Below are 16,625 nucleotides of genomic sequence, written 5' to 3'. Positions count from 1 at the left end.
AATATGAACCCGGCCTAAGGCATCACAGCAGAATACACAAGAGATGATCACACTGCCCCCGCCTGCTTTACTTTATAGTGCATTCTGTCACACAAAAACATGACCAGACCAGGACAATTTGTTGTTCTATGGTCCAGTTTTGATAATTACTTTCAAAATGCAGGCATTTTCAGCAGTGGGCATCCTTATTGGCTTGCAACTTTACAGCCCTATATGTGGCAAGTTCCTATCCATTGTCTGTTTTTACAACTTTTCAACATAGCCAGTACCATTTTTCTTTAGTAGTTTGTGCTACAGTATCTCTTCAGTGGGGTTGGACCAGATAGGGCATGTTTTGCTTACCACTCAGATCAATGATCCTTAGGCAGCTATGACCCTCTTCCTGCTTCACTAGTTGTCTTGTTTGGACCCCTTTTGGTAAGTACTAACCATTCCATACCTGGAGCATTCCAGCCAACCTGTTTTTTTTGCAGTTCCTCTAATCCAGTCATCACTATTTTTCCCATGTCAAAAATCATTCACATCTTGGTTGCCTATTTTTTTAAGCTTCCATCTCTTAAATTTCAAGAATTGACTGTTAACTTCCTGCCTCATACATCCCACCCCATGTAGCGATAATCGGTTATTTACCTAACGTGTCGCTGATCAGTGTGTGCTTGTATCTCAGGACTATGGACCTATGAAAAAGTCCAGTAACCCGAAGAAAAGAAACAGACATCAAGGTATATCGAGAGGATGGCGCGGAAGCCAAATCTCCATCAACGAGTCTCCGCTTCATCTACATATGCACGAAAGAAATCAGGAGAAGACAATTCTTGAACTCACCAACAAGATAATTGAACTGCTGTCTGGAGAGGTGAGCTCTTCTGGGTATCGTGGGGTTATTATACAGTAACACTTAGGTGTTTGAATGATGGCTATTATTGTATGTATCAGGTTCTTTTAAGATGCCAAGATGTCACAGTCCATTTTTCCGTGGAAGAGTGGGAGTATTTAGAAGAACACAAGGATTTGTACCAGGAGGTTATAATGAAGACTTGCCAACCCCTCACATCATTAATAGGTAATAGGAGTTTGATGTGTTGTTTTTGATTTTTTTGTAGATTACTAAACTGTCATCAAAATGTTAGGTGTGGCCTGCAGTCACAAGATCACTATTTAGATTAGCGATTCCTACCCGTTTTAACCGCAAAAAAACCCGCATACAATAAGCATCCCATCATTTAGAATGAATTTCGCATGTTTTGTGCACATGATGCGTTGTGGATCCGCAGCGTTTTCCGCATCGTGTGCACATACCCTTAGAATTAGGCTATGTGCACACGGTGCGGATTTGGCTGCGGATCCGCAGCGGATTTGGCTGCGGATCCGCAGCGGATTGGCCGCTGCGAATTCGTAGCAGTTTTCCATCAGCTTTACAGTTCCATGTAAACCTATGTAAAACCAAATCCGCTGTGCCCATGGTGCGGAAAATACCGCGCGGGAACGCTGTGTTGTATTTTCCGCAGCATGTCAATTCTTTGTGCGGATTCCGCAGCGTTTTACACCTGTTCCTCAATAGGAATCCGCAGGTGAAATCTGCACAAAAAACACTGGAAATCCACGGTAAATCCGCAGGTAAAACGCACTGCCTTTTACCCGCGGATTTTTAAAAAATGGTGCGGAAAAATCTCACACGAATCCGCAACATGGGCACATAGCGTTAGGGTTAGGGTTGGAATTAGGGCCAGGGTTGGAAATAGGGTTAAGTTTAGGCTTGTGGTTAGGGTTATGTTTAGGGGTGTGTTGGGGTTAGGGTTGTGGTTAGGGGTGTGTTGGGGTTAGGGTTTGGATTAGGGTTAGGATTATGGTTAGGGTTGGGATTAGGGTTAGGGGAGTGTTGGGGTTAGGGCTGTGGTTAGGGGTGTGTTGGGGTTAGGGTTGTGATTAGGATTATGGCTAGAGTTGAGATTAGGGTTAGGGGTGTGTTGGGGTTAGTGTTGGAGTTAGAATTGAGGGGTTTCTACTGTTTAGGCACATCAGGGGTCTCCAAACGCAACATGGTGCCACCATTGATTCCAGCCAATCTTGCGTTCAAAAAGTCAAATGGTGCTCCCTCCCTTCCGAGCCCCGACGTGCGCCAAAACAGTGGTTTACCCCCACATATGGGGTACCAGCATACTCGGGACAAACTGGGCAACAACTATTGGGGTCCAATTTCTCCTGTTACCCTTGTGAAAATAAAAAACTGCTTGCTAAAACATCATTTTTGAGGAAAGAAAAATTATTTTTTTATTTTCACGGCTCTGCGTTACAAACTTCTGTGAAGCACTTAGGGGTTCAAAGTGCTCACCACATATCTAGATAAGTTCCTTGGGGGGTCTAGTTTCCAAAATAGGGTTACTTGTGGGGGGGTTTTACTGTTTAGGCACATCAGGGGCTCTGCAAATGCAACGTGACGCCCGCAGACCATTCCATCAAAGTCTGCATTTCAAAACGTCACTACTTCCCTTCTGAGCCCTGACGTGTGCCCAAACAGTGGTTCCCCCCACATATGGGGTATCAGCGTACTCAGGACAAACTGGACAACAACTTTTGGGGTCCAATTTCTCCTGTTACTTTTGTGAAAATAAAAAATTGCGGGCTAAAAAATAATTTTTGAGGAAAGAAAAATGATTTTTTATTTTCATGGCTCTGCGTTATAAACTTCTGTGAAGCACTTGGGGGTTTAAAGTGGTCACCGCACATCTTGGTTAGTTCCATGGGAGGTCTAGTTTCCAAAATGGGGTCACATGTGGGGGAGCTCAAATGTTTAGGCACACAGGGGCTCTCCAAACGCGACATGGTGTCCGCTAACGATTGGAGCTAATTTTTCATTCAAAAAGTCAAATGGCGCTCCTTCCCTTCCGAGCCCTGCCGTGTGCCCAAACAGTGGTTTACCCCCACATGTGAGGTATCAGTGTACTCAGGAGAAATTGCCCAATAAATTTTAGGATCCATCTTATCTTGTTGCCCATGTGGAAATGAACAAATTGAGGCTAAAAGAAATTTTTTGTGAAAAAAAAAAAAAGTACTTTTTCATTGTTACGGATCAATTTGTGAAGCACCTGGGATTTCAAAGTGCTCACTATGCATCTAGATAAGTTTCTTGGGGGGTCTAGTTTCCAAAATGGGGTCACGTGGGGGAGCTCCAATGTTTAGGCACACAGGGGCTCTCCAAACGCGACATGGTGTCCGCTAAAGATTGGAGCCAATTTTTCATTGAAAAAGTCAAATGGCGCTCCTTCCCTTCCGAGCCCTGTCGTGGGCCCAAACAGTGGTTCCCCCCCACATATGGGATATCGGCGTACTCAGGACAAATTGTACAATAACTTTTGGTGTCCAGTTTCTCTTTTTACTCTTGGGAAAAAAAAAAATTGTTGCTAAAAGATCATTTTTGTGACTAAAAAGTTAAATGTTCATTTTTTCCTTCCATGTTGCTTCTGCTGTTGTGAAGCACCTGAAGGGTTAATAAACTTCTTGAATGTGGTTTTGAGCACCTTGAGGGGTGCAGTTTTTAGAATGGTGTCACTTTTGGGTATTTTCAGCCATATAGACCCCTCAAACTGACTTCAAATGTGAGGTGGTCCCTAAAAAAAATGGTTTTGTAAATTTTGCTGTAAAAATGAGAAATCGCTGGTCAACTTTTAACCCTTACAACTTCCTAGCAAAAAAAAAATTTGTTTCCAAAATTGTGCTGATGTAAAGTAGACATGTGGGTAATGTTATATTTTGTGTCACATAACTCTCGTTTAACAGAATAAAAATTCAAAATTTGAAAATTGCGAAATTTTCTAAATTTTTGCCAAATTTCCATTTTTTTCACAAATAAACACAAAAATTATCGACCTAAACTTACCACTAACATGAAGTCCAATATGTCACAAAAAACAATCTCAGAACCGCTAGGATTCGTTGAAGCGTTCCAGAGCTATTACCTCATAAAGGGACACTGGTCAGAATTGCAAAAAAACGGCAAGGTCTTTAAGGTCAAAATAGGCTGGGTCATGAAGGGGTTAATTGCATCTCTAGTGCATTTCTGCTCACTGCTTTTTTGAGACACATTTGAGATTTCAAGGCAATTAATGGTAAAACTGGGTAGAATATTAAATAGGCACAGAATTAAGTGCTTCCGTTATAAAGTATAGTCAAAAGTTTGTACACGCCTGTTCATTAACCCCTTAGTGACGGAGCCAATTTGTAGCTTAATGACCGGGCCAAATTTTACAATTCTGACCACTGTCACTTTGTGAGGTTATAACTCTAGAACACTTTAACGAATCCCGCTGATTCTGAGATTGTTTTTTCCTGACATATTATACTTCATGATAGTGGTAACATTTCTTCAATATTACTTGCGATTATTTATGAAAAAACGGAAATATGGCGAAAATTTTTTACATTTTGCAATCTTCAACTTTGAATTTTTATGCCCTTAAATAAAAGAGATGTTACACAAAATAGTTAATAAACTAGCTGTTTCCAGCCAGCTAACGCTCGGCACGCTCATTGCTATCTAATTAACGCTGCTGGTGATTAAAATTGTAATTATTGAATTACAACATTCAATAGCGCTTACGCAGGTGGTAAATTAACTTAAAATGAAGTTAACCCCTTCCCGACCTTTGACGCCACGTAGGCGTCATGAAAGTCGGTGCCAATCCGACCCATGACGCCTATGCGGCGTCATGGAAAGATCGCGTCCCTGCAGATCGGGTGAAAGGGTTAACTCCCATTTCACCCGATCTGCAGGGACAGGGGGAGTGGTAGTTTAGCCCAGGGGGGGTGGCTTCACCCCCTCGTGGCTACGATCGCTCTGATTGGCTGTTGAAAGTGAAACTGCCAATCAGAGCGATTTGTAATATTTCACCCATTATAACGGGTGAAATATTACAATCCAGCCATGGCCGATGCTGAAATATCATCGGCCATGGCTGGAAATACTAGTGTGCCCCCACCCCACCCCTCCGATCGCCCCCCCACCCCCCCCGATCTGGCCGGTACACTGCTCCGGCTCCCCTCCGCCCTGTGCTCCGCTCCCCCCCGTACTCGTGTCCGCTCCCCCCGTGCTCCAATCACCCCCCCGTGCTCCAATCACCCCCCCTGCACTCCGATCCACCCCCCCCCGTGCTCCGTTCCACCCCCCCGTGCTCCGTTCCAGCCCCCCCGTGCTCCGTTCCACGCCCCCCGCGCTCCGTTCCACCCCTCCCGCGCTCCGATTCCCCCCCCCCGTGCTCCGATCCCCCCCCCCGTGGTCCCCCCCCACCCTATCATACTTACCGATCCAGCCGTGGTCCCGTCCGTCTTCTCCCGGGCGCCGCCATCTTCCAAAATGGCGGGCGCATGTGCAGTGCGCCCGCCGAATCTGCCGGCCGGCAGATTCGTTCCAAAGTGCATTTTGATCACTGAGATATAATCTATCTCAGTGATCAAAATAAAAAAAATAATAAATGACCCCCCCCCTTTGTCACCCCCATAGGTAGGGACAATAAAAAAATAAAGAAATTTTTTTTTTTCCACTAATGTTAGAATAGGGTTAGGGGTAGGGTTAGGGGTAGGGTTAGGGTTAGGGGTAGGGTTAGGGGTAGGGGTAGGGTTAGGGGTAGGGGTAGGGGTAGGGTTAGGGTTAGGGGTAGGGGTAGGGTTAGGGTTAGGGGTAGGGGTAGGGTTAGGGGTAGGGTTAGGGCTAGGGTTAGGGTTAGGAATGTGCACACGTATTCTGGTCCTCTGCGGATTTTTCCGCTGCGGATTTGATAAATCCGCAGTGCTAAACCGCTGCGGATTTATGGCGGATTTACCGCGTTTTTTTCTGCGCATTTCACTGCGGTTTTACAATTGCGATTTTCTATTGGAGCAGTTGTAAAACCGCTGCGGAATCCGCACAAAGAAGTGACATGCTGCGGAATGTAAACCGCTGCATTTCCGTGCAGTTTTTCCGCAGCATGTGTACAGCGATTTTTGTTTCCCATAGGTTTACATTGAACTGTACACTCATGGGAAACTGCTGCGGATCCGCAGCGTTTTCCGCAGCGTGTGCACATACCTTTAGAATTAGGCTATGTGCACACGGTGCGGATTTGGCTGCGGATTCGCAGCAGTGTTCCATCAGGTTTACAGTACCATGTAAACATATGAAAAACCAAATCCGCTGTGCCCGTGATGCGGAAAATACCGCGCGGGAACGCTGCGTTGTATTTTCCGCAGCATGTGAATTCTTTGTGCGGATTCCGCAGCGTTTTACACCTGTTCCTCAATAGGAATCCGCAGGTGAAATCCGCACAAAAAACACTGGAAATCCGCGGAAAATCCGCAGGTAAAACACAGTGCCTTTTACCCGCAGATTTTTCAAAAATGGTGCGGAAATATCTCACACGAATCCGCAACGTGGGCACATAGCCTTAGGGTTAGGGTTGGAATTAGTGTTGTGGTTAGGGGTGTGTTGGGGTTAGGGTTGTGATTAGGATTATGGCTACAGTTGGGATTAGGGTTAGGGGTGTGTTGGGGTTAGTGTTGGAGTTAGAATTGAGGGGTTACCACTGTTTAGGCACATCAGGGGTCTCCAAACGCAACATGGCGCCACCATTGATTCCAGCCAATCTCGTATTCAAAAATTCAAATGGTGCTCCCTCACTTCCGAGCCCCGACGTGCGCCCAAACAGTGGTTTACCCCCACATATGGGGTACCAGCATACTCAGGACAAACTGCGCAACAATTACTGGGGTCCAATTTCTCCTGTTACCCTTGTGAATCTAAAAAAATGCTTGCTAAAACATAATTTTTGAGGAAAGAAAAATGATTTTTTATTTTCACGGCTCTGTGTTGTAAACGTCTGTGAAGCACTTGGGGGTTCAAAGTGCTCACCACATATCTAGATAAGTTCCTTGGGGGGTCTAGTTTCCAAAATGGGGTCACTTGTGGGGGGTTTCTACTGTTTAGGTACACCAGGGGCTCTGCAAACGCAACGTGACGCCCGCAGACCATTCCATCAAAGTCTGCATTTCAAAAGTCACTACTTCCCTTCTGAGCCCCGACGTGTGCCCAAACAGTGGTTTACCCCCACATATGGGGTATCAGCGTACTCAGGAGAAACTGGACAACAACTTTTGGGGTCCAATTTCTCCTGTAACCCTTGGGAAAATAAAAAATTCTGGGCTAAATAATTATTTTTGAGGAAAGAAAACGTATTTATTATTTTCACGGCTCTGCATTATAAACTTCTATGAAGCACTTGGGGGTTCAAAGTGCTCACCACACATCTAGATAAGTTCCTTTCAGGGTCTAGTTTCCAAAATGGGGTCACTTGTGAGGGGTTTCTACTGTTTAGGCACATCAGGGGCTCTGCAAACGCAACGTGACGCCCGCAGAGCATTCCATCAAAGTCTGCATTTCAAAACGTCACTACTTCAATTCCAAGCCCCGGCATGTGCCCAAACAGTAGTTTACCCCCACATATGGGGTATCACCGTACTCAGGAGAAACTGGACAACAAATATTGGGGTCAAATTTCTCCTGTTACCCTTGGGAAAATTAAAAAACTCTGGGCTAAATAATTATTTTTGAGGAAAGAAAACGTATTTATTATTTTCACGGCTCTGCATTATAAACTTCTATGAAGCACTTGGGGGTTCAAAGTGCTCACCACACATCTAGATAAGTTCCTTTGGGGGTCTAGTTTCCAAAATGGGGTCACTTGTGGGGGGTTTCTACTGTTAAGCCACATCAGGGGCTCTGCAAACGCAACGTGACGCCCACAGAGCATTCCATCAAAGTCTGCATTTCAAAACGTCACTACTTCACTTCCGAGCCCCGGCATGTGCCCAAACAGTGATTTACCCCCACATATGGGGTATCAGCGTACTCAGGAGAAACTGGACAACAACTTTTGGGGTCAAATTTCTCCTGTTACCCTTGGGAAAATAAAAAATTGCAGGCTAAAAGATCATTTTTGAGAAAATAATTTTTTTTTTTTTTTCATGGCTCTGCGTTATAAACTTCTGTGAAGCACTTGGGGGTTCAAAGTCCTCACCACACATCTAGATTAGTTCCTTTGGGGGTCTAGTTTCTAAAATGGTGTCATTTCTGGGGGATCTCCAATGTTTAGGCACACAGGGGCTCTCCAAACGTGACATGGTGTCCGCTAATGATTGGAGCTAATTTTCCATTTAAAAAGCCAAATGGCGTGCCATCCCTTCCGAGCCCTGCCGTGCGCCCAAACAGTGGTTTACCCCCACATATGGGGTATCAGCGTACTCAGGACAAACTGGACAACAATATTTGGGGTCCAATTTCTCCTATTATCCTTGGCAAAATAGGAAATTCCAGGCTAAAAAATCATTTTTGAGGAAAGAAAAATTATTTTTTATTTTCATGGCTCTGCGTTATAAACTTCTGTGAAGCACCTGGGGGTTTAAAGTGCTCAATATGCATCTAGATAAGTTCCTTGGGGGGTCTAGTTTCCAAAATGGGGTCACTTGTGCGGGAGCTCCAATGTTTAGGCACACAGGGGCTCTCCAAACGCGACATGGTGTCCGCTAACAATTGGAGCTAATTTTCCATTCAAAAAGTCAAATGGCGCGCCTTCTCTTCCGAGCCCTGCCGAGTGCCCAAACAGTGGTTTACCCCCACATATGAGGTATCGGCGTACTCAGGAGAAATTGCCCAACAAATTTTATGATCCATTTTATCCTACTGCCCATGTGAAAATGAAAAAATTGAGGCGAAAAGAATTTTTTTGTGAAAAAAAAGTACTTTTTCATTTTTACAGATCAATTTGTGAAGCACCTGAGGGTTTAAAGTGCTCACTAGGCATCTAAATTAGTTCCTTGGGGGGTCTAGTTTCCAAAATGGGGTCACTTGTGGGGGAGCGCCAATGTTTAGGCACACAGGAGCTATCCAAACGCGACATGGTGTCCGCTAACGATGGAAATAATTTTTCATTCAAAAAGTCAAATGGCGCTCCTTCCCTTCCGAGCCTTACCATGTGCCCAAACAGTGGTTTACCTCCACATGTGAGGTATTGGTGTACTCAGGAGAAATTGCCCAACACATTTTAGGATCCATTTTATCCTGTTGCCCATGTGAAAATGAAAAAATTGAGGCTAAAAGAATTTTTTTGTGAAAAAAAAGTACTTTTTCATTTTTACGGATCAATTTGTGAAGCACCTGGGGGTTCAAAGTGCTCACTGTGCATCTAGATAAGTTCCTTGGGGCGTCTAGTTTCCAAAATGGGGTCACTTGTGGGGGAGCTCCAATTTTTAGGCACACGGGGGCTCTCCAAACGTGACATGGTGTCCGCTAAAGAGTGGAGCCAATTTTTGATTCAAAAAGTCAAATGGCGCTCCTTCCCTTCCAAGCCCTGCCGTGCGCCAAAACAGTGGTTTACCCCCACATATGAGGTATCAGCGTACTCAGGACAAATTGGACAACAACTTTCGTGGTTCAGTTTCTCCTTTTACCATTGGGAAAATAAAAAAATTGTTGCTAAAAGATAATTTTTGTGACTAAAAAGTTAAATGTTCATTTTTTCCTTCCATGTTGCTTCTGCTGCTGTGAAGCACCTGAAGGGTTAATAAACTTCTTGAATGTGGTTTTGAGTACCTTGAGGGGTGCAGTTTTTAGAATGGTGTCACTTTTGGGTATTTTCAGCCATATAGACCCCTCAAACTGACTTCAAATGTGAGGTGGTCCCTAAAAAAAATGGTTTTGTAAATTTCGTTGTAAAAATGACAAATCGCTGGTCGAATTTTAACCCTTATAACTTCCTAACAAAAAAAAATTTTGTTTCCAAAATTGTGCTGATGTAAAGTAAACATGTGGGAAATGTTATTTATTAACTATTTTGTGTCACATATCTCTCTGGTTTAACAGAATAAAAATTCAAAATGTGAAAATTGCGAAATTTTCAAAATTTTCGCCAAATTTCCGTGTTTATCACAAATAAATGCAGAATTTATTGACCTAAATTTACCACTAACATGAAGCCCAATATGTCACGAAAAAACAATCTCAGAACCGCTAGGATCCGTTGAAGCGTTCCTGAGTTATTACCTCATAAAGGGACACTGGTCAGAATTGCAAAAAACGGCAAGGTCTTTAAGGTCAAAATAGGCTGGGTCTTGAAGGGGTTAATAACAATAATAATCATTAAAATTCTGAATAATACTAATCACTGGGGAACACAATTTTTTAGGAGTTAGGTCAGACAACTGTTCTTAACTAATTTTTGGATGCTGAATCCAGAAATGATCTCAGTTTTTCTCTATCACGTCAAGTTTTTGAACTATAGGATTTTTGTCTTCTCAATAATACGTAAACTACTGTACCTAAAAAGTGTTTTGTTTTTTTAAATAGTACAAATAGGCATTTACGACGAGAGGAAGAAGGAGCAGACATGATCTGAAACAAAGGAAATATGTACATATGTAAATAAAACACTGAGATGGAAAGTTACAAGCTTTGAAAACTAACAAAGAAAAAAATCATAAAAGATATATAAATTACAACTAAGCGCCCAATGTAAAGAGAAAAGCTATCACAAATCCTATTTATTCCTACTATGATAAATTTTTTGTGTAAAGATATTGATAATTATGACGTATTGGGAGCTGCACACACCTCTCACCACACTGTCTCAGTTGTGACTACTCTTACAAGTTGCCACGTAGCTCTATATGAGTCGAATTGTAATCAGATAACAAGTCTTATTACAGAAATCAGTGCAATTATGGTTCTCTGGCAGGTAAGTTGTGGAGGAAAAACTTGACGTGCTAGAAAAAAACTGACTACATTTTTGGAATCAGCATGCCAATTTTAGTATAAATCAGCTCAAAAACCTAACTCAACAGAAATTTTTTTTCAAATTGTTCCCCAGTGTAATACATTTTATTCACAGTGTAAAATGAAAAACAAACTGGATTCAGTAAGATGTGCATTTTTTATTCATTCCAGCATCTAAACAAATTTCATAACGAAACATAAATTAAGTTAAAATTTCTCTGTAAACACAATTAAATGTATAGTCATTTTCAAAGATATTTCCTTGACTTCTACCAGTTACAATTTGAACTGAAAGACCTTTACAACTTGTTACTCTAGAGAATGCAGTGTATAATTGACCATGTGTGAATACAGGATCAGGTAGGAGAACGCCAATCTTATCGAATGTTTATCCTTGCGATTTTGTAATTGTCATGGAATAAGCCAGACAAAGTGGGAATTGTTTTCTTGTTAACTTAAACGGGATATCGCAATTTTCGCTAGTGTCCAATGGTATTCTTGGTAATGTGTGGGGACAGAGCCTCGTGTGGTAATGTGTGAGGATGGAGCCTCGTGTGGTAATGTGTGGGGACGCAGCCTCGTGTGGTAATGTGGGGGGACGGAGCCTCGTGTGGTAATGTGTGGGGACAGAGCCTCGTGTGGTAATGTGTGGGGACGAAGCCTCGTGTGTTAATGTGTGGGGACAGAGCCTCGTGTGGTAATGTGTGAGGATGGAGCCTCGTGTGGTAATGTGTGGCGACGCAGCCTCGTGTGGTAATGTTTGGGGACGCAGCCTCGTGTGGTAATGTGTGGGGACAGAGCCTCGTGTGGTAATGTGTGTGGACAGAGCCTCGTGTGGTAATGTGGGGGAACGGAGCCTCATGTAATGTGGGGGGACCGAGCCTCGTGTGGTAATGTGTATGGATGGAGCCTCGTGTGGTAATGTGTGGGGACAGACCCTAGTGTGGTAATGTGTAGGGACGGAGCATCATGTGGTAATGTGGTGGGACGGAGCCTCGTGTGGTAATGTGGGGGGACGGAGCCTCGTGTGGTAATGTGGGGGAACGGAGCTTCGTGAGGTAATGTGGGGGGACGGAGCCTCATGTGGTAATGTGTATGGACGGAGCCTCGTGTGGTAATGTGTGGGGACGGAGCATCGTGTGGTAATGTGTGGGGATGGAGCCTTGTGTGGTAATGTGGGGGGGTGGGGATTATGTGTGGTAATGTGGTGGGGGGGCGGTATTGTGTGTGGTATTGTGGTGGGGGCGGGATTGTGTGTGGTAATGTGGGGGGCGAGATTGTGTGTGGTAATGTGGTGCTGGCGGGATTGTGTGTGGTAATGTGGGGGGCGGATTATGTGGTGATGTGTTGGGTGGGCGGGATTATGTGTGGTGATGTTGTACGGATTGTGTGTGGTAATGTGGTGAGGGGCGGGATTTTGTGTGGTGATGTGGTGGGGCAGGATTGTGTGTGGTAATGGGGTGGGGGCGGGATCATGTGTGGTGATGTGGTGGGGATGGAGATACTGTGCAGGGGGCGGGATTAGCGAGTAATCACGATGCTTCTTATATATATAGATAACATTTCCCACATGTCTACTTTACATCAGCACAATTTTGGAAACAACTTTTTTTTTGTTAGGAAGTTATAAGGCTATGTGCACACGTTCAGGACTTTTCGCGTTTTTTCGCTATAAAAGCGCTAAAAAAATTCTTACATTAAGCATCCTATTTATTAGAATGCAATCCGTAATTTTGTGCACATGCTGCATTTTTTCCAGCGGCGGAATTGCATTCTGGAAAAAAAACGCAGCATGTTCATTCTTTGTGCGGAATCGCAGGGATTCCGCACACATAGAAATGCATTGATCCAACATGCGGCAAGTAAGCGGATCATGTGTGGTTGGTATCCAGGGTGGAGGAGAGGAGATTCTCCTTCAGGCCATGGGAGCCATATAATTGTTAATAAAAAAAAAAAAAATTAAAATAAAAAATCATGATATTCTCACCTTCCGGCGGCCCCGGCAGCCTTCCTGCTCCTCGCGATGCTCCCGTTCCCAGTAATGCCTTGCGAAAATTACCTGTGATGACGTTGGGCATTACTGGGAACGGGAGCATCGCGAGGAGCGGGAAGGCTGCTGGGGCCACCGGAAGCTGAGAATATCACGATTTTTTTTTTTTATTATTTTTAACATTATATCTTTTTACTATTGATGCTGCATAGGCACTATGTTTGACAAGTGTGACTAGCCTGTCAATCAGTTTTCCAAGTGATGCTACAGATCGCTTGGAAAATGCTAGCATTCTGTAAGCTAATTACACTGTTTAAATGGAATATGCATGCCAATTCCGCATGTGATATACCCACGGCAGGAGTTGCAGAATTGCAGTCGCGGAAGTTTACAAAGCTGTCACTAAGAAAGATCACAGCAGCACCAAGAAACTAGAGACCAGCACTTCCTGCCAGGCAAAGGAGAGGAGGAAATAGCATCTCAAACGTCAGTTACAAGATATTTTGTAAGTGACAAAGTTACTGCAACTATGACAGCAGATGTGTTTAAAAGACAGCTCATTGAGCTTGTTGTGAAGGACTGGGTACCATTATCATTATTTGCACGACCAGCTTTTACAGCTCTTAATGGAGAAATGGTTCGCAAACGTTGTGTTTCTCTGGAAAGAGAAAGTATTAGAAAATTAGTGATTGAAGAAGCCCATAACCAAAAGGAAGATCTTAAAAAGACTCTCCAGAGATGCTTTGCATTTCTTAAAATGGATGCCTGCACACGTCACAGAGTTAACTATTTTGCTATCAACGTTCGATAGGTTTGTGACAACAAAAAAATTGTTACTAAGACACTGGCAGTAAAGGATACTAAAGATCATCACAGCAGCCAGTTTCTCCAGACCTTAGTGGAAAAAGTTCTGCAAGATTATTAACTCCAAAAAGAACAGGTTCTTGCTATTGTAACTGATAATGCTTCAAACATAAGTACAATTAAACTGATGAATGAGAATAATGAAGGTGAACAGCAGCTAGAAGAACATTTCACATTCAGTATGTTGGAGATGGAAGGCCACAGTCCTGTTCCCATAATGGAGGAACAAACAGATATTACTACAGAAGAACAGCAAAATGATTGTTTACAATTAGATGATCTTGTTGAAGCTGCTTCACACCTCTTTCCTATTCATCACATGAGCTGTGTTGTGCACACGCTGCAGCTGGCAATAAGAGATAGTCTGCAAGAGAGACATGCTGGATCTCTGATTAGGAAATTGGCTATTGCTGCCAGAACCCCTAAAATTGATTCCATCTTGAAGAGATGTGCTGGAAAAGGGGCACCTTTAATGATTGAGCGATTGCTTGAACTGGAACCTTTCCTTGTAGATATGGCCAACCGTCAGGTAACACTACATAAAGGTGAATGGGCACAGGTGGCTGAATTGAAGGAATTGCTTCATCACCCATTTACAGTGACTAAAAAGTTACAAGCTGAGGATTTAACTCCTGGCATTTTTATAAAGGAGTGGAAGAACTTGTTGTTTTGCCTGTCCCAAAGAGGAGGTTTAATGGCAGATGGCATTGCTGCTTCAATGAAACAGAGAGAGACACTATTAGAAAATAAAATTCTTCTGGCAGCTGTTTATGTGGACCTGAGTCATTGTATATTGCTGGATGATCAAGAGCTTACTAAAGGAAAAGAATCTTTGATTGAGGTAGCAGTTATGATGAGTGAGCTACAGGACGGCGAAGAGCAAGAGGACTCAGTTCCTGCCAGTGCTGCTGCCATTTCTTCATCCTCATCAGATGAGGAGTTTGATTTCGACAAGTATTTGGATGACATGGAGCAGGCAAAGCATTGCTGCAGGGAAAAAGATTCCACTCCGTCTCCCATAGAAAACAGATTGACCATATTTCAGCCAAATTTTTCACTTGCTCTCAAAGAAGTAGAAGAGTTCAATCGTTCATCAAAACTGACTACAAGAGGCAATTCCTTTATACCCTGAAATTGTTAGAGATGTTGCCCATGTGGTTACTGCTTTGCCACCTACCCAAGTTGGTGTAGAGAGGTTGTTCTCTAGCCTTAAAATAATTAGGTCAGGTTTGAGGTAATCTATAAAGGAGTATCTGATGGAGGCGATACTATTTCTCAGAACAAATTCATAGACTGCACAAATGCTATTCAGTACGTTTTTTGTTTTTTTCCACTTACTGCAGAGTGTATAATAAATTGTAAATATGCAAAAAAAATGTTCTAAAGTTGTATTCCAATAAAAAAAAATTATGTTCTATCTAAATGGCTTGATTATTGTATCATAATAAAGTTTAAAGGCCTGATGTTACCATTTTACTACAGTAAATTTCAGTTAAACTTAAACATGAGCCATGTGTGAGGGAGTCAATGTCATGGGAATTGAGAAGTTGGAGTCGGAGGTTTGGCTTACCGACTCCACAACTCTGCATTCACCCCGTGGCTAAAAATTGTTCCTTTATTACATAACAGGTGGAGGATACAGACAGACAAAAAAGAGCGCCAGTCGTTTCAGGCGCCCTAATGAAGCGGTGTGCTTGGCGGTGTGAAATGTCCATTGCTCTTTTTTCTTGTCTGTGTCCTTTGCCCAGTACGTAATATAAAAACAATTTTTAGACACTCGGTTGAGTGCCACAATTTTTTTCCCTCAGTACCAGTTTAATATAAAATCAGCTGTGGAAGGATACCCCCCACCCCCATGGAAGACCTGTTACCACCTCGGACTGTAAACCGTGTACGAAGCGGAATATCACAGCTCCATACATTGTTTAGTGACCGGTGCTGCATACTGTAGATTAGCTTATGTTGAATGGTTTACATGGGGCTGTTTTTAACAATCAAAAGTAGTGGACAACCCCTTTAAAATCTGTCTAGACCTTGCTCAAAAATGGAGAGAGCACTCAAGGTGTTATAGTGAAAAAAAATGCAGTTTTATTCCCCTATCAAGATGCAACATTGCAGCTTCCCAACTGAAGTACGGTAATTTTCAGGTTTTACAAAACACACATCTAAGGCCATTGTTGTATTTCTGTAGAACAACAGTGTGAAAGTGATTCAGTGGCCAAGTATGTCTCCTGATCTGCACCCAATTAAAACACTTATCGGAAATTCTGTAAAGACAAGTTAAGCATCACTCCAGCGCCATCACTCTCTAAAAGAGGTTATTCTTAAAGAATGGAAATAGATGTTGCAGTATATCACCATCTTGTTCATTCCATTCCTAGAGGACTTGGTCATACAAAATACGAGCTGTAGTAGTTTTTGGTGTGGGGTGTATTCATTTTTGCATTTTTTTAGTAAAACTGAAGATTTTGTAATGAAAGTTATATTAACTTTTACTTCATGGGTTAAAAAATGTCGATTGTAGACATGTGAGTGCTTGATTTTTTTGCAGGAAGAGTTGTATTTATTAACTGCATCACTTCGGGATACACAATTCTGTTGACTTCAATGAAGCCCACAGAAGTCTATGAGAAGCTGACTCTGCACCAGCATTTACTGTGCTTGCTAATGTGGCTTCCAAAGATTTCTGTGGGCTCTATTGACATTGGCATGTATATCACATAGGAGACACTGGAGCTGGAGTATATACATCACAGGAGACATTTGGGGCTGGTGCACGCATCACAGGAGACCTTGGGGCTGGTGCACGCATCACAGGAGACATCTGGGGCTGCGGCTGCAGTCTTCATCTGTGGGACGGGAGTGCATTGCGCACTAACTCTGCCCACAGAATATGTCCAGAAGCTGACACTGGTCAGCATTAGGATGTAATCCTTTATTGCGTGCCCCCCAGTGTTGAGCACTGTGTGATCGCAG

At 43.1% G+C, this 16,625-nt stretch overlaps 1 protein-coding gene across 1 annotated transcript in view; it reads left to right on the top strand.

Moving 5' to 3' along the window:
• Window positions 1-16,625, top strand: part of LOC138666783 (zinc finger protein 585A-like) — a 77,121-nt gene that overhangs the window by 11,725 nt on the left and 48,771 nt on the right. Inside the window, exons 3-4 of the mRNA XM_069754956.1 lie at window positions 668-856; window positions 937-1,063. Of these exons, the coding sequence (XP_069611057.1) occupies window positions 668-856; window positions 937-1,063 (316 nt within the window). The remainder of the gene's footprint in view (window positions 1-667; window positions 857-936; window positions 1,064-16,625) is intronic.

The sequence above is a fragment of the Ranitomeya imitator genome, chromosome 2 (assembly GCF_032444005.1).
Source record: "Ranitomeya imitator isolate aRanImi1 chromosome 2, aRanImi1.pri, whole genome shotgun sequence".
NCBI classification, from domain to species: domain Eukaryota; kingdom Metazoa; phylum Chordata; class Amphibia; order Anura; family Dendrobatidae; genus Ranitomeya; species Ranitomeya imitator.
The sequence above is the reverse complement of the archived record's forward strand: the minus strand, read 5'-3'. Positions and strand labels throughout refer to the sequence as shown.